This window comes from Rhinichthys klamathensis, unplaced genomic scaffold (assembly GCF_029890125.1).
Source record: "Rhinichthys klamathensis goyatoka isolate OS25496 unplaced genomic scaffold, OSU_Roscu_1.1 h1tg000197l_1, whole genome shotgun sequence".
Taxonomy (NCBI): domain Eukaryota; kingdom Metazoa; phylum Chordata; class Actinopteri; order Cypriniformes; family Leuciscidae; genus Rhinichthys; species Rhinichthys klamathensis.
The window spans coordinates 2,686,672-2,713,409 of NW_026606723.1; the positions used below are offsets into that span (position 1 = coordinate 2,686,672).

At 38.6% G+C, this 26,738-nt stretch overlaps 1 protein-coding gene across 4 annotated transcripts in view; it reads right to left on the reverse strand.

Moving 5' to 3' along the window:
- The window catches only part of arhgap32b (Rho GTPase activating protein 32b), a 137,238-nt gene that overhangs the window by 13,843 nt on the left and 96,657 nt on the right, over positions 1-26,738 (reverse strand). Inside the window, exons 6-16 of one of the 4 annotated variants that reach the window (XM_056263065.1) lie at positions 21,108-21,194; positions 16,525-16,662; positions 13,975-14,067; positions 13,744-13,866; positions 13,551-13,628; positions 10,881-10,962; positions 9,352-9,402; positions 8,412-8,486; positions 3,283-3,432; positions 1,129-1,231; positions 48-192 (exon numbers count right to left, since the gene is read on the reverse strand). In XM_056263065.1, the coding sequence (XP_056119040.1) occupies positions 48-192; positions 1,129-1,231; positions 3,283-3,432; positions 8,412-8,486; positions 9,352-9,402; positions 10,881-10,962; positions 13,551-13,628; positions 13,744-13,866; positions 13,975-14,067; positions 16,525-16,662; positions 21,108-21,194 (1,125 nt within the window). Of the gene's footprint in view, positions 1-47; positions 193-1,128; positions 1,232-3,282; positions 3,433-5,370; positions 5,674-8,411; positions 8,487-9,351; positions 9,403-10,880; positions 10,963-13,550; positions 13,629-13,743; positions 13,867-13,974; positions 14,068-16,524; positions 16,663-21,107; positions 21,195-26,738 lie in introns of those variants that run through there. The other 3 variants (XM_056263066.1, XM_056263067.1, XM_056263068.1) reach the window with 3 other exon arrangements.

Sequence of the window (26,738 nt, forward strand, 5' to 3'; positions counted from 1 at the left end):
TGAGAAAAGGCTCTTTAAAGGCTGGTCGTTCTGGGATAAACACTTACCGAGAATTTCTCATACAGCTGGTAGGTGAGAAGTGGGTTGGGAAGCTCTCGAAAGTAAAGCTTGCACAGGGAGCCCACACAGTGTATGTCCTGAATGTAAACATCTTTTGTCAGATCTGGGATCTGTTCAGAGTCAAATTCATGCCTAAAAAAAGAGAGAAAGAGTGAGTGAGTGAGTGAGTGAGAGAGAGAGAGAGAGAGAGAGAGAGAGAGAGAGAGAGAGAGAGAGAGAGAGAGAGAGAGAGAGAGAGAGAGAGAGAGAGAGAGAGAGAGAGAGAGAGAGAGAGAGAGAGAGAGAGAGAGGGGGTTCAGATACATGACATTGTGCTTCATACATGACAATGACATTGCAGGCTATTTGCTGTGCTTAAAACGTACATTTTGGTTATGTAAAATTTGATGAGAGCAAATTAAATGCACACAAAATTGCTGAAATAAAATACACTGACTATAGAAAATATAGTATATAGTTAAATACCGGTATACTAATACACCAAAGTTTGGGGTCAGAAATTGGCAGTAAAGGCATTTATAATGTTACAAAAGATTTCTACTGCAAATGAATGCTTGTCTTTTTTAACTTCATTCATCAAAGAATCCTGAAAAAATATTTTAAAATGTATAAAACTAGTAAACAGTTAGCCTATTTTAACTGTAATAATATTTCATAATATTACTCTTTTTACTGTATTTTTGATCAAATTAATGCACTGCAGCCTTGGTAAGCATAAGTGACTTCTTTCAAAAACATCCAAAATATTTTTTACTAAACCCCAACTTTGGAAAGGTAATGTAACATTAACTTTACATTTAAAAAGTACATTTAGAAACACAGAGGGGAGGGAAAACTAGTTAACTGGCTAAGCGAACAAATCAACTTTCCTGGACGTGGTAATGAACCCCATCTAATCTCTCTCTGAGTCCACTCATTTCCTGCTGTATTTATGAATACAAACATTCTCATTACAAAATGTAATTAGCAACAGCTTAATGTTCAGCCTTTGCATTCAGAGTTTCTCAAGCAGGATGATAAATCCCTATCTCTGCTACTTGCAATTAGGGAAGTATGTTTATGTCTCACCGCAGCTTCTGAATGTTGGAGGCAATCCCAGAGAGACGGTACATTCCATCAACCACTCCATGCTTCTCAATGAACTCAGTGCAGCTCTTGAGTACCTGAGGGACTAGAGGTTTAGACAAAATGTTATTGAAGCATCCTTTTTGGCACATAATGTGAGAGGCTTGTCAAAATGCCAATAGAATAGAATGCTAGATTCTGTGCAGCAAATCTTCGATTTTGTAAGCTATAAATAAGCTGTAGCACAGGTCCGATTGTCAGATAACAAATCCGTGCTCTCCTATATAAGCAGAGGTAATAGGTTCACATTTGCTCCAGTGGCATAAGACAAACTCCAGACCTCCAATGCGACCTTGCAATATTTCACCCAGAGGAATCATAGTCACAGACAACCCTGACTGGCCTCTAGTCTTGACAAAGTTTATCCGACAGATGAGCGATTCCAAGGCTTTCAGAGGCTGCTGTTCATCTTCATTCCTGACATAGCAGTCTGAAGCACACAATCCTTAAAAATGCAAGAAAATTCTGTCTCAAAGCCATCTCAAAAATCATTCAGCGCTTCACAATAAGGATGACATGGGGCCATTGTGAGTGCGTTTCAGGGCAGTTGACTGAGCGGTCACTTGCCCTAAAAGGCCAGTAATACATTGTCGGTGTGTTTTATGTTTATCGATCATGTACATGCATTTTTATGCCTTGTACACAAACATTTAGTCTCCTGATTTAAATATGTCACTAAGCTAAAGTTGTCTAACTGGCAAACATAGATAAATTGTCAAAATTGTGAATGGCTTGTGATAGTCTTGGAAGCATCAGTCACAATGGTTTGAAAATCACAACCATGTGTTTATGAATTTATTACTATGGAGTTAAATTACAGCTGTATAAATTTCCAGTCGTCTACGCAAATAATTAATTATATTTAAAATGTAATACATTCCAAAAGTTCAGTCACATGAAATCATTATAATACGCTGATTTGGTGCTCAAGAAACATTTCTTATTATCAAAGTTGAAAATGTTTTTTTAGGATTAATTGATAAACAGAAAGCTCAAAAGAAAATATTTTGAAAAAATACATTGTTTTGTTACATTATAAATGTATTTATTGCCACTTTCTATCAATTTAATGTGTCCTTGCTGAATAAAAGTATTAATTTCTTTAAAAATATATCTTACTAATCCATGCATTTGAATGGTAGTGTTTGTAGCACAAAAAGCCAGTAGTTTTTGGCAGTGGTAATATCTGCAAACAACAAAACTAATGGCTTGATTCGGCCAGCATATTTTTTGAGCCCTTTGGAAAATTCTGCAAGTTACATCAGTGGCAAACATCCTAATGGCACCAAAAATTGGATTAATATGTTTAAGTGCATTGCAGGGAGGTCTACAGAGCTTTGCGTTAGTATGACTGATCCATACTAATGACTCACTACTTGAACAAAGTGTTTAGCCATGTCGTCTCACGTTCCTCCGAGATCAGAGTGTCTGAGACTAAGAGTACACAGTCTGCCATTAACTGTTTTACAAACACATTAAAGCTGTGTGTGCTCATGGGTGGGAGAGGGCAGTGAAAGGTTCAGATCTAGGTAGTAAACCTAAACATTATCATCTATATAACCCAATTCAATGGGTGACCTTTTGTAGCAGTGTTAGGAACACATTTTTAAAGAATTCCTGGAATTTCCAGTTTGAGGACACTTGCGTCCTCAGGGAAGGAATGCCCATTCTTAAGCATTTTAATAAAAGTGTTGGGTTTCTGATTCCCTTCTAAATGTAATGGTCGAGCAGTCGCACCAAGTTGCGCGGATCCTGTTTGAAAAGGACAAGGCTTAGATTGTAAGGGCAGGCAATGGCTCAGGGAGGATTTGAAGTTAAACAAATGGAGCAAATGCTGAAGGCTGCCAGGGAGCTTTGAATCAATGGGGAAGAAATCTCCAGACACGGCCCCCCTAACCATTTCTACTGACCTTTAGACCCCTTTAAGCCAATCCATTGGCATAGCAACCCATGCAGGCAGATCCAAGGGTGACTCTAGCGGAGGGGGGTTAGCTATGATTTCCAGCCCACCCACACACAGTGTCAAAGAAACTAGTGTCAAGCACCGTCTGGAGCACGGCCGTGAGTTTGAGTAGGACCAGAACGGGCAAAGCTCACCATCATGGCCAGAGTTGAGAAGATGCTCTCCCAGGTCACAGCCAAACACCCTCTCCCTGAGGATACCTCTTTGCTTCAGTTTCTGCTTGGTCGGCCTGGACTTCATGAATGTGCGCAGAAAAGTGATCAGTTTCCCGTGCTTCTTGGACACTGAAAGAAAAAAATGAAAAACATTTAAAAACATATTCATGTCAGGGAATACCACAAGCAGCGCAACAATAAATGACCACCCCAAAAAGAAAATGCAGTTTAACAACACAGGCCAGTGCCAGCCACACCATGTGAGCGAGCCAAGATCTTATGAAATGAAAAATAATATCACTGGGTTGTGTGAGAATAATGAGTTTATGCATTATGCTTTACTGAAGGAATCTCTCAAATCCTACACTGTAAGTGTCGCTTGAATTACTCAAAAATTACTTATTTCCTCCAAGTACATCCTCCATTTCTTGGTGTTCGTTCTACATCTGGTAGAGCAAAATAAAACAATTTCATTCTCTGTGGATCCATGTAACTGTTATAGAAACCAAAGTACAATATAATATAATCAACTATGAATGATTCATGATATTGAAACTTGAGCTCAGTTTTGGAAGAAAAAAGCCTAATGAAGAGTGGCTGACATAGAACATCTGTGAAAGTCTTCTTAGAGCAATAAATGCTTCCTTTCATTTTATTTTTGAAGGAGGCCAAGAAGCAGGAAGGACGTCTCAAGCTGTTTGGTCTCCAGAGCAGCTTGCGTTGACATTACACCGACAGTAACTGCCTGTCAGTGGTCAAAAATCAGCAGCCTGACCTAGAATTTGCATGAGAAACTCTTGGACGCCACAGAGGAAAAGTATCAAACGAGAAATTCAAAGGTTTTACAGGAACACAAATGCATCAAAATAATTCCACTGGATTTGCTATAAAAACCTGTATTGCAATTGCTCATTAAACTTGGGTTGTTTTCATTGCATCTTATAAAATATTAGCTAGCTTAAATATTACAAACCCAAGAACTGTTTGCATAATGAAGCTGTACGAATCAGCAAACAATCTATTGCCGGAAACAATTTCAGAGCCATTACAAATGCAGCTGGGATTCCAGAAAACCATAAACTGGTTAATCTGTGTTTATGTTTGTGTGGGCACATGTGGTGGACTTAGCAGTAGAAAGTCAAAATTCTTAGCAAAATAATTGCAAATATCACACAGTTGTTTATTTCAACAATTTAACTCCCGACTGATTTAAAAGATTTGTGATCCTTTGCATGCTGAAACCACAGTGGACGTGGCAAGGGGACATCTGCCAGCTGTGATCTCATCTGTTCCTTTGTGTCTTTACCTTTTAAAAAGGAACATTACTCAGTGTTTTTCTCCATAAAAGATATTGAAATTTCTCCAACAAGCAGTTGCAACTGCTCTGAAGGCAATTAATAATTTCATATTCAGTCGAGGTTGACAATAAAAAGAGCTGTTGTAGGAATTTCCTGTTCTACTTTTCAAGAGCCAATAAAGTAACTGCAACGCATTTCACGATCCTCTTATTCTGAACACCACAACAAACCAAATACAGGGCATGTGTTGAAGTTCACAGAAGCGGCAAGAAGACTGTTTGTTATTGAAGAATGAGTGTTTCCTGCAGGCTGCACTTTACTTCTACTGAGGAGAGACTGATGACATCACAGCGCAAAGTGATAGACTGACACATTCACGGTATTTCTTTACTTTTTTACCTCCAAATCAAAGCTTAGCTTTGTTTTGAAACTCTTTTTATGTGAGTTCAGATGACTTACTATGAATTTCTCTGGCTTTAGTAATAAAATCACTCAATTATAATACAAAAAATACTTTGTTACAGACATCAGCGTATACAAAGTCTATTGAGAAAGACGATTAAAAAGTCTTCAAGTCAACAAAATGCATGTATCGCAAATTAAAACCAGTGTACAAATATTTTTAACACTTGTTTTTCAGCGGAGCAAATTAACAAACCCTAAATAATTCCTACACAAATTTGCCATTAAATGCACTTCAGCCACATCTACAAGTCTGAAATAGTTTAGCAAACTGCATTAGCACTAAAAAGGCAACTTCATAACTTACCTCAATGTTAAATATCCATTAAAAAAGGACAGAAAACAGTGCTTGAGTATTTTTTAAGTTTGTCAGGCTGCAGCTGCTATAGAGAGCTTGAGACACAACGGTGAAGGATCATCACAAACTGCTTTTTCTCTCGCTCTCCCTGCCAGCCGGTAAAAGCTAATAGTCAGCATGCATTCTTTCCTCATTGCTTTTTCCCTCCTCTGTCTGAGTTTGTCCAGCCCCTAATATCAGCTTTCAACAGCGTTGGCTTCTAATGTAGAGATCGGGGCGTGAGCGGCCGCAAAACCCAGAGAATGTCAGTTTCAGCCTGAAGGCTGTTGCATTTATCAAATATCCAATGTCGAGTGATGACTGTGGTTTAAAAAACAAAGGCAGTACAACACAGCTGATTCTTTTGATGTTCTAATAGGCTATAGCCTAAAAAGACTTATAATAAGTAACTTATAAATAAAACTATAAAAAAAAGCAACAAGGCAGACAAAGATGCATACATATAATTTGACTACACCACCAGGGCAACAACAATTCACTCTTTCTAAAGAAACTCATTCATATTAGCCAAGGCCATGTTCCATTCAGCTTTTAATACCCATATTGACACAGGACAGCCATAAGGAATTGACAAAGACAACCTTGTCTGAACTCTAAAGCAACAGGTTTGTGGCTAAATAACACAGAGATGCGTGTTTTGCAAGGTAACGCTGACCCAGTGATGTTATCACTGTGATACACACACACACGCTCAAGAAACATTTCTTCTTATCAATGCTGAAATAATATTCAGCATAATATTGCTGCTTAATATTTCTGTGGAATCCCTGATTCTCTTTTACATGTTTCTTTAAGTATTTATTTGAAACAAATCTTTTTCAACATTTTCAATGTATTTACTGTCACTTTTGATCAGTCCTTGATCAGCATCCTTTCTAAATAAAAGTTAATTTATATTAACTATACAAATAATATTGACCCAAACTTTAGCATGGTAGTGTATGTGTGTGTACATGTATATAGACATGCATATACAAGAGCAAAGGGATTTGGAAAACAAACAAACCTTGCACACTACATTCAAATCATAATATCTGCTAACTTTATAAACCATCAAAAAGTGTTAATAGGAATGTATAATGTTATAAAGGAATGTTAATAGGAGTACAAAAAACAACAATAAACCAGCCTCCCAACCCAACAGCTAAAAGAAGTTCATATAAAAGTCTCTGTTTTCAGAACAGGCCAGTAAGGAAGTAGAAGTACACAATCCCCTGAAGGATAAACGGACACATATTGCTATGTAAATCTAACATAGTTTGTCTCTCGTTCTCTCACAGTTCCTTCCAGCTGTCTTGGCTTGTTCATAGAGGCAGCTGCCCTTTACTCCACTGAGAGGAAGACATTGTTACCCCACAAGGAAGTTAGGAAGTGAGAGGGAGCTAAGGGATCTACATCTGGAGCAGCACCTGCTACGGCCGAGAATAAGAAGTCTGTACAAGAAAGAAATGATTATATTTGAGGCATTTTCATAACCTAGAATATGCCCTATTCATGCTATAAAACTCCCAGCAACCTTTATCACTGTTACACCACCTGCACGATAGGACATTATGAGGTTAACCATTTACACAGGGCATTTGCTTAATGAGGTGAATGATTCATAAGGTGTTTTGTGTTATGTGATAGACGTTTGTTGCTTGGCTGAAGCTCTGCAGGGGAGCGGAGAGGTATGCTGTATTTGAGCATGCACAAAGGCTGAACACAAGAATGTGCTTGAGTAACCATGGAGAGACTGTAGTTCATATTGCCAGTGGACAAAGCTGGGATTATTTTATAGCCTTTTTCAACCAGGGTCATGTAAATCAGCCAACGAGTGTGTTGCAAAATAACTTCACAATGGGGCTTTCTGGAAAACACAATGTGGTGCACTTGAAAGAGCAGACAAACTGGGCCATAAATTGACATCACAAACCTCTTTTTGAATACAGAGACATTCAAATGTAGACATATTCAAAATAGAATTGACACACTGACATTAAAATTCTGGTTGATACTGATAATTATTTTCATATTATGGCCGATACCTGATGAATAGCAGACATTAAAATTCTACACTATTTTGCGTACATAAAAAACTAAAAAAACTATGAATCAATCAAGTTAAGTTCATACATAACATTATAGTGTATGAAAAATAAATGCATTTTTGGATTTGCTAAAGATTACATTAAGCAATTTAAAAGCTAATTAATGATGGCAAAGATAACATAAATGTAAAAATAGGGACAATGAGCAAAAACAATGAAATATCCATTATTGGTGATATTCTTCCATTACAATGGCCGAACTCAGGTTAAAACTCGTATTAAAATAATTTAAAAATAAAACCCTACAATCTAAAATCAATCATGTTACAGGATTTAAAGTGGAATTAGGCATCACAACATTATAATGGAAAGTATGAAAAATTGAAGATTATATTTAACAGTGTTATTAAACTATTAGCTAAATTTTTAAGTGAACGTTTAATGATTGCAAAGGTAATCTAAATGTAAAAAAGGGGAGAAGACTAAAATATCCAACATTGTGTAATACTGATCAATTTAAAACTAAATCACTAATATTGTTCGACAGCCTACATATGTATGTCTTCAAAAAGAGACTGATTGGTGGTATGGCAGCACTACACTAAAATAAAATGCAAAAAGACTGATAAACAATCACATGCGCTCAAATGCAGGTCAAGACAGAGAGAAAGAGAGTGCTATCAGGGTAAATCTATAAGACATGGGTCAAAGTCACAGACACCAGAGGAGTGTGAAGTGAAAAGTGGAAAACAAGACTCCATATTTGTTGTGCTTGCACCAGATCCTATATAGTTAACACATGATGTTAGGAAAGACCAGTGAAACTACATTATACCAATGCTATGGAGTGCCAGTAGTGTCCAGAGCCCCGTGAGCACCAGGCGACTGTGCGGAGATGCACAGGAGAGTTTGGGGTTAGTCCGTGTTAGACGTAGTACATGGATAAACAGTTTGGTCTACCTGAGCTCAGCCTGTAGGGGTTTAATGGGTCGGGTGCCCATGCACTGTCCTGCTTTATACTCTCCATCTCCAAATCTGCATGCCGAGAGTAGAGAAGGGGAGAGGGAGGTACCATGAGTTAGAGAACATGAGAACAACAGCTGCACATGCAGCTCTATTAGCTTAGAAATCTTTTAGGAGAGGTTTCCCCTCACTCCACATTTCCTGTCCATTAAGAAAATTTCACAACAGTTCTGAAGGTGCCATAAATGATAAAAGCTGGTGCAGTAAAATTCATGTGAAGACAAACACTAGTCTATCATGGATGAGCGTGCTCTAAGCTGGAATGCAAGAGAAACACTATTTTATGATTCTGCCAAAGAATAACTGATGCATACAGGGTGAAAGTGTGATAAAAGAAAGATAGTGAGAAAGTGTGTGTGTGTGTGTGTGTGTGTGTGTGTGTGAGAGAGAGAGAGAGAGAGAGGGAGAGAGAGAGAGAGAGAGAGAGAGAGAGAGAGAGAGAGAGAGAGAGAGAGAGAGAGAGAGAGAGAGAGAGAGAGAGAGAGAGAGAGAGAGAGAGAGGGTGTGTGACGACATGTTTGTCTGTTTGTGTGTATGTATTTGAAGGGATGGTTAAAACAAAAATGAAATGGTCATCATTTACTTGGCTTCATGTCATTACAAACATGTATGACTTTTTTCTGAAACAAACCTATAACTAGCATTAAAAAAATAAAGTATTTTCAGCTCCAAAAATAAAATATAAAGCAAATAAAAGTAAAAAAAACTAAAAAACTAAACAAAACAAACAAATGAGTAAATAAAATTATTCAAAAGTTCCATGTAAAAAAGAAAGTCATACAGGTCTGGAACAACATAAAGGTGAGAACATGATGACTGTTTTTTGTTGTTGGGTGAACTAGCCCTTTAACGTTGGGGAGAATATACCAGCACGCACAGGGTGGGAACAGACTCCAGGAGGCCGGCCGCAGACCAGAGCAGGGGGACGCTGAGGGAGCAGTGGAGGAAGCATGGTCAAATAACACATCACACATGCAATAAGTGCAAAGCAATGCAACATACATTCCAAATACATACCACAGAGTCAGTAGGTGTACAAGCAAGCATTAAAAATGAGCTAAACCCCAGCAAAAAGCTTCTGCAGTGTGAAATCTAATCATATAAACTCTGTGTACCTCATTTTTTTCTTGCGTTGCCCTTGATCATGAAACCGTAAAAAAACCGTAAAAAGCACAGTGCTCTTTTTTCCAGGCTGATTGTGCTGTGCCATGTCATTGCATCTCTGTGATAATATTACTCCCACAAAATTATGTACCAAAAAGCCCTCCCGCCCACTTAATGCAAGCCAGCATTCTGATTGGTCTGATGAGTCATGATGATGATGATTCACCCTTCTGCAGATGCCAATAAGCACTGATTTGATACACAAGAAGGCCGGAACCAAACAGAAAAGGCTGAAGGTGATGGATAAGTCTCCAGAGGGCTTGGTAGGCCAGTTAGTCCAAGTCATGATGTAAATTGACCAGTCATAAAGCAGTCTGCATGGTCCACAGCCACTCCAAATATGACTAAATGTATTACTCGTGTTAGGATTGTGAAAGCTAGCAACAGTCCATTTGAGAGGTCTATGAATCAAGTTGTTTCTTTTGACATTTCAGTACTCTGCCAGCGAGATGACGTGGGATAAATCGTACCATGCTGCACCACAGTGTGTGATATACATTAAAGACACATACATACAACAAACCATTAGGAATGAAATCAAACAACAGCACAACACATATTTAACTATAAATGTGATAAATGAAGAGGGTCAAAGGGTTCCTATGTGAGGAGGGGGGAGAAAGAGAGAATGTGGACTGGGAGCGAAAAAATTTCCCGTGCAGTGTGTTGATGACGTGCTTCGAGAACTGAAAACCTTGCATGTCTCACATCCAATGTGTTGAAATCTAAAGTGACACTTTCTTAAAAAGCAGCTGCACCCTTCCCAAGGACACAGCTTGTAGTCTTTTCTTCATGGAGGTTGGAAGATTTCTGATTCATGCAACAGGACCCAGAGGCTCCAGTCAGCACCTGTTCCATTTCACTCAAGTACACACACACCACACAGACTCGATCCGTGGCTGATTCAACACGTCACTTGTACACTTTGTTCCCATCCACTCTCTCTTCCTCTCAAACACGATTAATATCTCACTGCAACACATGAGTAACAAGCTAGCCTTTAAAAACCTGCATCTTTACAAAGGCCCAACAGCCTCGGGGGGAATCTTAACGCTCAAGAACAGCAAGTGTGACCTTGTAGTTTTGTTTCCTGATGATGATTGCTCAGTTAGTGCAGTTTATAATGCCCTGCAGTGGAAGTAAGCTGTTTTGGGATAGTTAATACAGACGTGAGCAGAAGAACTGATGAGCTGTCCCAGCAGGATTTGAGGTATGTGTATGTGCGTGTGTGTTTTGTGGTACCTGGTTTTGGCACCGAGTTGGTGACAGACTGCGGGACCTTGTCGTTTATCAGCTCCACACACTCGCTGGGAAAGAAGCCAACCTGTGAAGAGCAGAGAAGGTTTGAAAAGCCCCTTCTCTCTCTGGAGACAGACATGCCAAGGCTTCATCATATCACTCTGCGTCCTGCACTTAGTCACAATCAGAAAATAGCATGCCATCATAACACAAAATATTACAGTATCAATATGTTATAATAATTCTTCTTGAGACAAACTACAAAGCTAAAATAAGGAGAATGGTGAACTCTGACAATTTGACTATTTAATGAACAATCATTTGACAAAATCTAGTATGTAGCCCAAACTATTTTTAAACTACGCTTATATTTTGAGCTCCTGAAATGATCAAGAAGTGTACAGCATAATGGAAACAGGCATCTATTAGTTGAGATATGCTTTCATGTTCTGCATAAGCACATCTAGAAGGATGTTTAACTAATCTAAAACAGCTGAGAATAATGTAAAACAATTTTTAAATGTTTTTTAAAAAAGTCTCTTACACACACCAATGCTGATTTTGTGATAAAAAATACAGTAAAACAGTAATATTGTGAAATATTACAATATAAAAATAACTTTTTACTATTTTATTATATTTTCAAATGTAATTTATTCTTGTGATGGAAAAGCTGAATGATCCTTCAGAAATCATTCTAATATGCTGGTTTGGTGTTCAAAAACATTTCTTATTTTTATCAATTTTAAATTCAGTGGTGCTTCTTTATTTTTTTGTGGAAACTTGACATTTTATTTCAGGATTCTTTGATGAATAGAAAGTTCAAAAGAACATTTTTCATACATGCTTGTTGAATCATTTTTTTATTTGTTTTTACTGACCCCAAACTTTTGATTTGTAGTGCATGAAACTGAAGTTGGGTTGGAAATAAAGCTGATAGAAAACGGGATGAAATATTGTGAGAGAGTTAGGGCATTGATTACATTCTTGCATTGGTCTAAAATCTTAATAGTAATTATTTTTACGCTTGCAAACTTAAAAGTTTGGTTTCCTGTGTTATATTATATTTTGTCGTTGCTAATTATGATGATCTGATGTCAAGCCAATGTAATTTATTTAATTTAAAAAAAAATTTTTAAAAATTTGTTGAGTCCTGCCTTATGGGTATTAATTAAGGAGCCTTAATCCCCTTAGAAATACTGCATGTATGACAAACTTTTAAGTCCAGTGCTGTTACTGAGGTATTTTTTGGGTTAAAAACAAATCCAAATCTACTCAATTGTAAAATTCCAGTATCATATTAAGGGACAAAATCTTTGAAAAACACTAAGGATTATACATTTCAAGGGCCGCCCATCTTGTAAACCTGCAGATAAAAGAATCTAAATGAAGATTCAAAGTTCAGCAGTTTCTCACACACACAAACATGAAAAAATAAGGACACACAGAGACAAACTAACATGTTAGCCATGATTTACAACATAGTTTGATTTTATCATTCTATCATCTACAAACCAATTGCAGATTACTTATGAATCAAGATCATAACAAAAGCCTGAGTTTTCTGTCATAAGAGCTTATCTTGCAGAAAACATTAACCATGTTAATATGTATTATACATATATACTGTATATACTGTAAAAGTATAACCTTGACCTTGTCAACAATCTCAGATTTTTTTTTTTTTTGAAAAGCTCAGTCTCTTCAACACCAGAGCTTGATTACATTTCTGACATTCCCTGAGACCCTGCTGACTTCAGAGTGTGGTGTGGTGGTGGTGACAGCTGGCACTGCTGTGTACTCATGCTCCATCCAGACAGTTGCTGGCTACCTGACCCAGCTGTAGCCTGCCAGAGCTCAACGTCAGACTGCCCCCCGGTGGATCCAGCACACATCTGCCACCATGAGCCAGTCTCACTGCATAGGGCCTTGCGGTGACTCAGTGGAGATGCAAAAATGGCATAACATGCCAAAGCACTGCATACTGACAGGGCAAAATAAAGGCGACATATGCTTGTGGGGCAATAAGAGAGAATGGTTTGGCAGGTTGGCAGATTGTGAAGTGACTCACGAGTGGGTTTGTGTACCCATGTACACAAGTGAATGATGAGCCAAGCTCTGCTATTAAACTAGTGTCGTTTCACAAACAAACCATATTTTACACTGATAACAGCAATTTTGTTAGTGGTAGCATGACAAATCACACAGCTTGTTTTTGACACTTTACAAGATGGTGACAAAGCATTTGTAAAAGTATTTGCCAAATGGACCAAGAAAGCAATAGATTCATGCTTTTTTTAAAATGCAACTTAAAAGATGAATTTAAAAATGAGCTATTAATGTATTGTTACATTTAATTATCATTTTAAATAAGATGTAATTTCATATGTCTGTTTATTGTCAATTTGAAGGGTGATTTATTATCTCATTATTTTATATTAATTAATTGAAATTGTTATTATTTGAGGTACACTGCTAGTTCCTCCATAGCAGCCAAGTGATTAAAGAGCAGGGCTGGCAACACCATAGTTTGCAGGTTCAACTTTTATTAGAGACTGAAGAGCTATGATCACTGAAAGCACTTAACCGTCTGTTGCTCCAGGGGGACTCTACCTGCAATTTCTGAGCTGCCATGTACACTTAAAGTAGAGGACTAAATCACATGTAACAAACCTGGAAACCGTGTTTTCCTCTCCACCAGGTGGTGTCCTCTTTAGGGGGCATGTCTATTACGGAAACAATATCCCCCACCTGACAGAGAAAGAGAAAATTATCAACAGCATTCTTCACAAAATAATTGTTATTAGTATGGCAATCACAGATCTTCAATACTGCATTAATCTATCTTCATTTTTAGCCCAGTCACCTCAAATGACAGCTCATCAGCAGCCTGGGCAATGTAGCGCTTGATCACGTGGGCCGCTGCGATAGCTGGAACATTTATGGATGACTCCTCATGCACAAGCAAGTGATTCCCTTTATTGTCAACCTGGGGAAAGAGATTAATTATATTCAGTGAACATCCCTCATCCTCGCTGATTATTCATGTAAATAAAAAGCAGCCAATCAGCTCTCTCAGCTGGCATCAAATCTGTACCTCCATCCATGTGAGGGCTGGCCCACAATTGATCTTGTTATCAGCAATCGCTGAGAGACGGGAGAGGTAAGCCATCAGCATCTGGGAAACTGCCTTTCGGGAGAAAAAGAGCAAGAGAGGGAGGGTTAAGCAAGTGTAACAGCTTCCAAGGGGGTAATTCTATAAATACAGAGTATTTTTACAGGGAGGTTAAAGGCGCACAACTTGAAGAACGAATGGTTCGAGTTTACATACTTTCTCATTATAAAATGGTAGGGTAGGTATAAGGAATGCAGCTTTCCGGTTAAAAACTAAGCAGAGTTTCGGCATAGCTCACATTAAACTTGTAGAATTAAAATCTATGTATATTTAAGTAACTCATGAAAACAAATGTTCTTGTTTCTACACATTCTCAAAAACAACGCTAGTCTCTTCAGTGAAAGACGCTTTGTATACATTTATTTGATGCATAACAGTCTGTCATTGTTTTTCGGAGTATATGTTTGGTGACTGTGGTTACTTTAAAAGGGATGAAGTTGCACTCTGAAATATAAAATGATCTGAATTATACTTCCACACAGCTTGCATAAAAACTAATATAGCAGGAGGAGAGGTGGAGCGGTCTCATATTTATACAGCTCAAAAGATCTGTCTCATAAAAGTGCTCTACCACACATCTCTTTCTAAAACTTTACAGCCTATTTAAACCCCATTACATACAGCTTAGTCTAAAAATACAGTAGGTATAATAAAAGTCTTTCCTAGTGGAAAACAGAGACAGTAGGATGTCAGCTCATCAGCAAAGAGCAAAATGTTAAAACCTGCAAGTGTAAAAAAAAAACTAATTTCACAAATGTTTTTTCAAATATTTCTCCTCAAGTCACAGCAAATATGCATATGGAAAATATTGGAGGGTATTTTGGCCAAATATAAAACAATGTACAAGACATACTGTTTAATGCATTAAATTGATCAAATGGGACAGTGAAGACATTTAATTGGTAAATGGACTGCATTTATATAGCGCTTTCACAGACCCAATGGCCACCAAAGCGCTTTACATTTTGCCTCACATTCACCCATTCACTCACTCATTCATTCACCGACGGCGGTGTCAGCCATGCAAGGCGCCATCCAGCTCGTCGGGAGCAGCTGGGGTTAGGTGTCTTGCTCATGGACACCTCCACACTTGGTCAGGTGGAACCGGGGATTGAACCACCAACCTTCCGGTTTGTAGACAACCTACATGAACCACTGAGACACTGCTGCCCCGGGTGCAACATTTTGTAACATGTTACAAAAAATTTATATATATATAAAAAAATGCTGTTTTTTTAACTAAACTTTATAATAACTCCTAAATAAGGGGTTTGATGACATATAGTGTATATATCAGTTTAATAAATATGAAAAGCAAGGGTTTTGGTGACTGGTGAACAGCCTACGAGAGAAAACAGGAGATTAAAATGTACCAGTGAAAGCCTATAAGATTTTATTCATGATCCACAGAGCACCGATGGAATCTGTTCCAGCTGAACATGTCCCAGGATCCACACTCCTGTCAATTCCTTTCCCAGACATATGCTGGCACACACTAACCAAAATGTAAAACTAAGGCCAAATGGGGCTGCAAAGGAAGCATAATTAGGTCAAAGAAGACTGTATAGACAGCTGCAAGATTTCGATACAGCTACATGTACCTCCAGAATCCTAGGCAACTCTGCTTGTGTTGACTATACTAGAGAAAATTGTGAAGAAAGTATGTAAACAGAAGTTGAACAGTGTTCTCTAATGATAGGGTTGCCTGCTTCAGTTATTTGCTCATGTTATGTTGTGCTCATGTGCTAATGAGGCTAATTTGTGCGAGATATCACATATTTAATGCATAGGCAAGCGTCATAATGAGATTGTCCTTTGAGGTGTTTGTCCCTATAAATCATAGCCAATTAATCTTTTAAGATCGTCTTAGGGCTTGTAATACTGAGATCCCCTTTCAAGATTCAGATACATCTTTACCAAGATCTCTACATTGTCTCTCTATAAATAAAACTGCAAAATCCAATAGATGAAATATGATCTCAAAGCTGTTTTCCTGTATTGAGAATCTCAAAGCGCCCGGTTACACAGAAAAACAACAGTGGGAGCTTCCACTTAGCTGCTTTGGAGAGACTTCCATTACTGCAAAACATAATGGGCGGCATTATCAGCACTCAAACTTCAAAGCAGATCAATTTAGCTGTGAAAATATGCCACGGTTCAAGTATACTCCTCTGTAAAACAAATGCCGGTTATGCCCAACACAGCAGGAAGAGGAGGGTTTTTTTTGTATACTACAGGGATATTTATATGACAGTCTCTCAAGGGACACCATTAGGTGTTGTTAACCAGCCTCAGTCACTGAGCACTCACTCACCACAGATGACTAAATCTGTTCTAAGAGGGACATCTTCCAGGATAAGCTCCTTGTACACTGGGTATAAAAGGTCTAACCCGAACCATTCTGCATTTATCTAAAAAAATGGCTCATTGGCCGTAGGGGAGTGCTAAAAGAAGAGTGCTTGGGGATCTTACCTCAGCTCTCTCCCTCAGACTGTCGAAACGGGGAAGCTCGGGGAGCTGGGAAAAGCGGCGGTCATAGATGCAGAGATGGAGATGCTTATCCAGGACTCGGAAATCTTCATAGCTCCGCCTCACGATCCAGCTTCGTCCCTGCAGGGCGGTAAAAGAGGGCAGTAACTCAAAATGTAAACAAACAAGTGTTCGAGCGTGTTGACGTTTGGTCTGCAGAGTAAATATGAGGGCTTGTTTTTTGGATAAACCTCATCTGGCCAGTCTAGCACCTAGATGACCACACAAAACAGCCACTTCAGAGCCGCCACATCACAGCTGTGTGTGTGTGTGTGTGTGTGTTTAATCCTGCAGCATTCAAAGCAATGAGGAGAGGGACAGTGACAAAACATTTTTACAGGTAGAACTAGATTTGCATTTCCTGAAGGAAATACTGATACTTTTAGGGTATATAAAGAATAGAATCCAATGTTTTGAAATAAAAAATTCTTTAAAAACTGAAACATTTTTGATAAAGGTGAATCCCAATTCACTTCAGATTTTAGAAAGTATTTTTTAAACACCCAGAAAATTATGGGTGTTGGGTATTGGGTCATTCTTACTAAAAGATTGGACTTTTCAATGTTGCATCATAATATAAATATGTTTTATGTTCAGAAAATCAGCTAATATGAATAAAATTATTAAAGGAATGTTGCATAAAAGTGAAGTTACATCAGAAAAGTTTGGGGTCAAAGTTTAAAAATATTGAGCAGCACAACCGTTTTCAACATTGATAAGTAATGTTTCTTGAGCAGAAAAATCTGCATATTAGAATGATTTCTAAAGGATCATGTGACACTGAAGGACTGGAGTAATGATGCTGAAAATATTCAAATAGGAAAACGTTTTTATATTGTAATAATATTTTACAGTATTACTATTTTACTGATCAAATAAATGCAGCCTCTGTGGGCATAAAGGACTTCTTTTTGAAAACATTAAAAAAAAATCGTATCATCCTAACCCCTTTGAATGTACTGTATATCATATAAAGTAAACCAACTCAAATCTGTACGAGTGTCTCTTAAAAACGACTAACTCTACAAAACTGCACTACATTGTCTAAAAAAAGGATGCAGTTATGATAGGGGCATCAGCAGCTGTATAAAGCATTTGAGAATTCTCAATTAGAAGATATCAATGAGCATGAAACTGAATATGCTGATGGGATTCTATGGAGAAGAGTGGGAATAGACTGAGTATGCTAGTTTCTCTTTCCTGCCTCTCATGGTGGATTCCCTTTGGCCTAATGCCTTTGTGTCTGCCCTGCGTAAACCATCAATCATCCTGCCAGTGTTGTGCCGCTTGACTAGAACACACTGTGCACTCATGTAGACCCACGGTTGACCATAGCCGACCAATCAGATTTCCTAATTAAACAACATACAGCAGCATGTGTACATTTGTTAGTTACAAAACAGTTTTTTCTTTTGGCGAATATATAGACCGACATGATCCTAATCCAGGATTAAAAATAGCTGCTTGCACAGAAAATCAATTTTGAATACAGTTTTGTGGCTAGTAAAAATACTTGATATATTGTCTCAATTCACCTGCCATTAGTGTGAAGATAAGTCACAAAAACTAATTTTGGTCCCTTGTACCTGTGATAAGACCATATTGAATTCTATTCTAGCTAAATTTACATAGTATAGACCTATTATCCACTCTAATGAACCAAGTCAATTTATGACACCCCCACTTTTAAAAACCATTTAGTATTTTTCCTTTCTCTTTTGGAATATCTGCACTTTTCCCTTCATTTCTTCAGTATCCAAGGCAAGCCACAGAGTCCATATCCACACTAAATGGAAAACCTCAATGTCTATGATTCGCCCTAAACACTTCTCTCTGAACCAGGGCTGGGAGAAAATACTTCAAAAAATGCTGGTGTACTAGTGCACCCATAGGGAAAACAAACAGTTGTTCAGCCTTCCTGCTTCCAAAGCATTTCATAGGGGTCTGAGAAGCATTTGTTTGGAAAAACGGCAATGAGAGTGGAACTAAAATGCTTTTCCTGTGTGTCTGATCCCTGTCCATTCAGACGACTCCTGGCCAAACATGCACTCTCAGTCGTTAATGTTTTATTTTTTTCTCATTTTAAACACACAGGAGCAGTGCTGTGGATTTGGATGAGTTCTCACACACCAAGATGGAATGAGGTTTCCACACACAAACCAAGACTTCAGATATTTTTCCACTGAGTTTTCAATCACATCTGCCAGTGCTCAAATCAAGTACACAAGCAGCCAGCTGCCTGATTTCTGTACCAGATTTAGGTATAGTTCACTTAAAAATAGAAATTGTGTCCAATTTAGTTTTTGAGTGGACTATCCATTTCAGTAGCTTCTCTTTTACTTTTTTTTGCACAAAAAAAAGGATAGTTTAAATTTTGTAGCAACAAACTAATGTGAAAACGTAGAAGGTCTGCATCTCAAATGTATACGCAACAACACATAGTTGCGTTTAATTTATGGCTTTACTGGGGTGTCTCAAGTTGACGATTACATCTCTCCCTTTACTGAGAGAAATGACCACACTCTTGCATTTGCAGATTGGTACTAGATTCTGCTATACTTGTTTTTGGAAGATATGATTTTAAACCTGGCAATCCAAAAAGCAATGCTCAATTGTCGAAACAGTGAAAAAAAGGCAAGATGCAATGAAGTGCACAAAGACGCCCATGCATATGTAAAGGTCCTTCTCAAAAAATTAGCATATTGTGATAAAGTTCATTATTTTCCATAATGTAATGATAAAAATTAAACTTTCATATATTTTAGATTCATTGCACACCAACTGAAATATTTCAGGTCTTTTATTGTTTTAATACTGATGATTTTGGCATACAGCTCATGAAAACCCAAAATTCCTGTCTCAAAAAATGTGCATATTTCATCCGACCAATCAAAGAAGTGTTTTTAATACAAAAAAAAAGTCAACCTTCAAATAATTATGATCAGTTATGCACTCAATAGTCAATACTTGGTCGGGAATCCTTTTGCAGAAATGACTGCTTCAATGCGGCGTGGCATGGAGGCAATCAGCCTGTGGCACTGCTGAGGTGTTATGGAGGCCCAGGATGCTTCGATAGCGGCCTTAAGCTCATCCAGAGTGTTGGGTCTTGCGTCTCTCAACTTTCTCTTCACAATATCCCACAGATTCTCTATGGGGTTCAGGTCAGGAGAGCTGGCAGGCCAATTGAGCACAGTAATACCATGGTCAGTAAACCATTTACCAGTGGTTTTGGCACTGTGAGCAGGTGCCAGGTCGTGCTGAAAAATGAAATCTTCATCTCCATAAAGCTTTTCAGCAGATGGAAGCATGAAGGGCTCCAAAATCTCCTGATAGCTAGCTGCATTGACCCTGCCCTTGATAAAACACAGTGCACCAACACCAGCAGCTGACATGGCACCCCAGACCATCACTGACTGTGGGTACTTGACACTGAATGAGCATGTGAACGCGGTCAGCGTTAATCACAGGTTCGCGTTTAAAGTCTGATCATTTCGACGGAGGTGAATCAATCAAAGTTAACTTTAGCTGGAAGTAACATTATTCAAGAACCGCTATAACACCAAAACAATCTGTTACCTTAAATTATATGTTTATCTCTGTAAAGCTGCTTTGAAACAATCCATTGTTAAAAGCGCTATATAAATGAAGATGACTTGACTTGACTTGACTGGACTTCAGGCATTTTGGCATTTCCTTCTCCCCAGTCTTCCTCCAGACTCTGGCACCTTGATTTCCGAATGACATGCAAAACTGAGCAACAGTCCAGTGCTGCTTCTCTGTAGCCCAGGTCAGGCGCTTCTGCCGCTGTTTCTGGTTCAAAAGTGGCTTGACCTGGGGAATGCGGCACCTGTAGCCCATTTCCTGCACACGCCTGTGCACGGTGGCTCTGGATGTTTCTACTCCAGACTCAGTCCACTGCTTCCGCAGGTCCCCCAAGGTCTGGAATCGGTCCTTCTCCACAATCTTCCTCAGGGTCCGGTCACCTCTTCTCGTTGTGCAGCATTTTTTTGCCACACTCTTTCCTTCCCACAGACTTCCCACTGAGGTGCCTTGATACAGCACTCTGGGAACAGCCTATTTGTTCAGAAATTTCTTTCTGTCTTACCCTCTTGCTTGATGGCCTTCTGGACAGCAGTCAGGTCGGCAGTCTTACCCATGATTGCGGTTTTGAGTAATGAAACAGGCTGGGAGTTTTTAAAAGCCTCAGTAATCTTTTGCAGGTGTTTAGAGTTAATTAGTTGATTCAGATGATTAGGTTAATAGCTCGTTTAGAGATCCTTTTCATGATATGCTAATTTTTTGAGACAGGAATTTGGGGTTTTCATGAGCTGTATGTCAAAATCATCAGTATTAAAACAATAAAAGACCTGAAATATTTCAGTTGGTGTGCAATGAATCTAAAATATATGAAAGTTTAATTTTTATCATTACATTATGGAAAATAATGAACTTTATCACAATATGCTAATTTTTTGAGAAGGACCTGTACATAGACAAGCATTATTATACAAGATATTCTGTCTTACCTGACAGTAGATCTGAACCAAATACACAGGCTCTTTTGACTCCAGGCCATTCCGTGTCACTTCAGTCTGTTCGTCTGCGAGGGTTAACTATAAAGAAAGAGATGACGGAAGGAAGTAATGAACAGAGAGAACCAGAGCACTTTCTAGTTTTAGTGACAGCTGAAAACACCTAAGACATCACATTCTGTTATGAGCTTTTTTGATATTGGTGAAAAAATTACTAGCAGCAACGTGTCTCTGTGTAGTAAGGTGCAGAGATTGTTCCTCGGGTTTGAAGATGTGTTAAATGATTTGTCATCAGCTGAGCATATTGTCCACATATTATAAATAATAAATACAAGAGCGCTGAAACGGTGAATCCAGACGGATCACAGACTGAGCCATGCATGTAAAGAAGTCATTCATATTCGATTACATTTCTTCAGTCCATCGTAGCTTTTAGTGATAAATGTGAAATAAAAGTGAAATGAATATAAAAATGAATATAAAAAAGTGAAATTAAAATAAAAATTGTTACATTAGATTATTTTTATCAACATGGTGTGTGTTTTATATATATATATATATATATATATATATACATATCGGTCAGTCACAATTTAGATTAGGGTCCAATTCTCACTAATAACTAACTATTAACTATGACTTTTTAGGGGTGTTGAAATTAATCGTTGCATTGTGATGCGGACGATTCTGCATCGATGCAGAAATGGACCACAATCGATTATACCCAACAGACGTTTCTCCGATTTCATCCGTCACATACGTGCTACTCGCACTAGCGTAAAATGGAGGGAGGCTAAACAAAAGAGAGTAATAAAAAAATGCACCCCCTATTTAAAATTTTCCAGTGTGTGAGCTGGAGTGTGTGCATGCGTGTGTGAGTTTGTCTGTGTGTGCAAGGCTGTGTGTGTGCAAGGCTGCGTGTGTGCATGTGAGTGTGTGCGCGAGTCAAGTGCGAGTCTGTGTGCGTGCGAGTGTGTATGAGCCTTATTGTAACTTAAGTACACTTAACAGTTTCATGAACTTTTAGTATTTACTAGTGTTTGTTATAAATGGTCCTGTCGTCTGCTGTGTTCAGACTTCAGTTTTGTTTAATGTTTATTACATTCAGGAAGTGTATTGCTTGGAGCAGATAAAATAAAAATGGAGTTCATATTGACTGCTTGTATTCATTGGTGAAACTTATAATTATGCTCATAAGTACTAATAAACAGCCAAAATCCTAGTAATATGCATGCTAAGAAGCAACTAGTTAGTAGAGAGAATTGGACCCTAAACTAAAGTGTTACCATATGGTGGGTGTTGATATAAATGGACTCACTATACATGCCGGGTGTAAACTGTGTTTTTTTGCTCATAAAATTTTTTTTGTCTCAGGCAACATCAATCGTTGATGCACGTATGGTTGAGGCTCACATTAAGTGAGGGGGCTCACAAGCTTTTTAAACATTTAAAACTGACCAGTGTACTATAACATCACATATAGGCTACTAGAAACTCTATAGTGTGCACATTACCTGTCACACAAATAACCCACTATTGTTGCTTTTGAACAGAATGACCATACAGTTTTTTTGCCATTTACCTAATCATTTGTAAAGTCATCTTTTTATTTTTTATCCATCCAAAGCTATAGCAGCAACATTGAAAATTCCAATCTCTGTGTTTAGCGCCAAATCTTTGACATGATTACCAGGCTAACTGACTTGTAACGTGTGCAATGGATCACAAGCTCCCGAGTGTCTAAACTTGCAAAGTGTATGCCCAGCCTAAGAGTAATAACACACACAATGGATCTGGTTGTTGTCTTGAACGCTGTACATAACAAAATAACTCTTTCTTGATGCGTTTCAAAATAGTCCCAGATCCATGTTTGGGAGGGAACATAGAAGAAATGTACCATGACTAACTATATAACATTCAAATAAAAAAAGACCTCTTACCCTAATAACTCAAATATTACCCATTACATCATCTCAGGGTGTTCACACACTGACTGTTGTGTTGTGTGAGTGAAAAAAATTTAGCTGTGACTCATTTGAGTTTGTTCATACTGTGAGATAGGTGATGACCTCAGCGAGAGACACACAAACATTGAATAAATAAAAAAATCTTTGTCTTGCCAAAAACAAAGGGTGACTATATTTCTGTCAAGTGCAGCTAGTCACACTCCCACATAAAAATAAACATCTTCATGCAAAAAGCCTCTATACTGGACTAATAAACTCATAAACTCATTTAAAGACGAGCAGAACAGCAAATATCTTTTCAATAAGAGCTTTGACAGCAGCTACTTGGACTTCAGTTGGCAGCAAAAGCATTGAGCTGTAAATCTTGATAGAGCGTATAAAAGGTTGCATCCAGGTGGATCCACTGATAAATAATTTAATTTACACAAAATGTACCATGAGATCAATAAAGTGTCTCTCTATCTCCATCCATGTAGTTAAATAGCTTTAACGGAAGAGCAAAAATAAAAACTACTCTAACCACTTTGTGTTTATGATGATCTGACCACAAGTTGTCAGGTAAGAAGGCGTCAATGAAAAGGTTGGCTATTTACACTTAGTGTAAACAGACACTGCCAAGATTTTAAACCCTTGGTTTGGTGGAATGATTACATATTGGATCCTGTGCTATTGTTCAGGAAACATGAGGGCATATTAGCACTTACACTACAAATGTGGTTAAATGCGTTTCTGATCAAAACACAAAATGTTTAAGACCAATCTTACACCTGTATACTTGCAGTCTTTAGCACTGTCCACTCACCTAGTTTTTGTTTAAACAACACTATGTAGTCCTTTGACAGTCTCCGTTTTGTACCTGCAAAGCTGAAACCATATAAAAAAGTACCAAATGTTCTTTTAAATTAGAAAAGGTTTGTGTGAACCCTGAAATCTGCAGTCAAATCTCACCTATATGAGTGTGTGGTAGTGTTAATTACACTCTAGTTCAGAAAGCAGCCGTTAGGTTGTATTCCTGTCACGATGAGTGAAAGCTCAGTGGCACTGCACTCTTTAGAGCGAGAGGATTATGCCCTTAAAGAAGGCAGGGTTACAGAGAGCTGTGAAGTATTAAATATCTGTCTCAGTGTGTGTGCAAGTGAAACTTTAGACATCTTAACAATACCACATGAAGGCCCGACTGAGCCACGGTCTGAGACTTCTGTTCATTCCACATCCTAACAAGTGAAAAGTGAAATCTAACGCTGCTGCTCTGACGCGAGCAAAGAAACAGACCTCTGACCAGCAAGGTCTATTTGAGAAGAGTGGGAAAAGATTAGAGAGAAGCACAACCAGGTGTATGTGAAATTTGGAAGCCGCGTGCTTCACTAAGGTCCGGTAAGCAGTGCAGCTCTTCAGAAAACCCTGGGTAACATGAGAAGTAATGACCCAGTTATTCACAGCACAGTTTAAAACACTCTTGAACAGCTTGCCAGTGCTGCGAGAAAGAGAGGTATCCCCACCACAAGTGCCAGGAAAAGGAACTCAGATGGGCTTCCATAACCTAAACAGTTAGGGAAATATATTTAGCAGTGACCACAAAGGGTTTTTAACATGAAGTCCCATGGGACGTACAAACAAATGCATTCACAAAAGTCGTCAGCAATCCTTGTTGGGACAGAGCGTTCAACTGAACTATTGTTTGATTGAGACCTTAACGAAAGCATCTACACTTTATGGGAATTCTTCAGCTAATCATTTACAAGCACTCACAGGCATGAAAGAAATTAAAGCACTCTGGGTGCTCAGGAGGTACTGAGCTCCCCGCAAGAGCTGTTACAGAAAATCCATTTAGTGGTGTAAATCTCCATAGCGCATGGTTACGCAGCACTGATCTGAAGTACAAAGCATGATGTCAATGGCCCTGGTGAGACTTGAAGACATTAGGTGTCTCTTAAAAGCACATCTGCAGCCTTTAAGTGTGAATAAAGTGAGATTAAAGTGAAGGCATGACCAAGAGCAAAATAAAAGGGTAGGAAAATAAAACAAGCAGTGAGCAAAAAGGGCAAAGACGACTTACAGAGGCACAACATCCCGTTCACGATCATTAACGCAGCATCTTTTGTTCACCCCAAGATTCCGGCTGCACGCTGGAAGCTCAATTCAGATGCCGTACTCCTAAACATTCAAGGATTCCCACCTTCGACTTCCATCAGTCAAGCATGCGTGAAAGTAAAACCGGTTCTTTTTGTTCGGCACAAATCCACTCGGCAGAACACAGATGTCAGTTGAGTTTCCCACCCCCTCCGGAGTGCCGTCCCGGCTGAGTTGTTGTGAAGCACAAGGGTTAAGGTTCCCCCCTTTGGTGCTTTCCTGCAAACTTACACAGAGTGAAGTGCTGGCTGGTCGACTTTTTGCAGAAATCCAGTTGTTTTAAGGGACTTCATTGCAGTTTGGTTTTCCTAATTTGTGATGAGATGATTCGGTCCTTCTTACTCCATGTTATCTGAAATTCACTCACTTAGTTTGCTGGCCAAAAGTGGTCTAGAGAACACACAGAAGAAAGTATGATGAAAAAAGCAGTTCTCCCTTTGCATTTGTTGTGGTGTCCTTTCACCACACGCTCTCGTTTTCTCCAGACTCTATTGGTCTCCCCCCGTTCCCAACCCCCAGCGCCTCCCCCATTCGCTAGCTCTCAGTGGTACAGTCCCTGGGACAAAGCACAGGGCCGGTGAGCCAAAAGAAACAGTGGGGAGAGCTGTGAAGAGGGGGTTGCCCTTGTAGGAGCACAGAGCGGTTCTCCAGCATGTGCCCTTCACTCTCCGTCCTGATCCTCTGGGACCAGTGCAGTCCAGAGCAAGAGAAACAGAAGGGACAGAGACAAATGTTAGTGCTGCATTGAGAATGTCTGGAGAATCCTTCATGAACGACAATGGCTGCTTGAGGCTTTATTGTCTAATAATCACACTATTGTAGTAGCACAAAAGACAAAGAACGGAAACAAAGAGCCTCCATATGTCTCGTACTTTGGCAGGGGGGTGCTTTCCGTTCACGGCCATTTTTAATGACCTAATTATAGTGTTCGTTGATGAAGACAATAAGGACAGGTTAGGATAGTTGACTAATCCAACAAATTATTATTCGAATGGTGAGGTTGACCAATTAATGTAACATTTTAAAAGGGATAGTTTATCTAAAAAAACACATTTGAGACAGTGTAGAATAGAAAAAAACATAAGAAAAGTAAGGAAAGAAATGCCTATAGGTTTAGACACGATGGTGAGTTAATGACAATATTTTAAAGGTGGTTAAAGGGAGTGGATTTAGACATGCAACTTGATTTCAGCATGCTTGTATTTGTTTCTCTTAATACACTCCATTTTAATCACTGCTGCTTCAGCCATAAAAGCATTGCTTTTGAATGAAATATAACATGTCAACAATACATGAAACATTACTGTCAGTCTGCTTACTCTGCTATGAGCAATGTTCCCTTTTTTATACACAATTTAAATGCTTGTTCATGAGAATTATGGTAGTTTTGTGTAATGAAAAGTTATAGCTATTTAGCCTATTTGTTGAATATCTGTCAGCTAACTGATTTTAGGGATGCACTTAGCATCCATACCCCAAAGATTTGTTTCTATTGGATATGATCTTAACCCAGGTTTATTATACAACA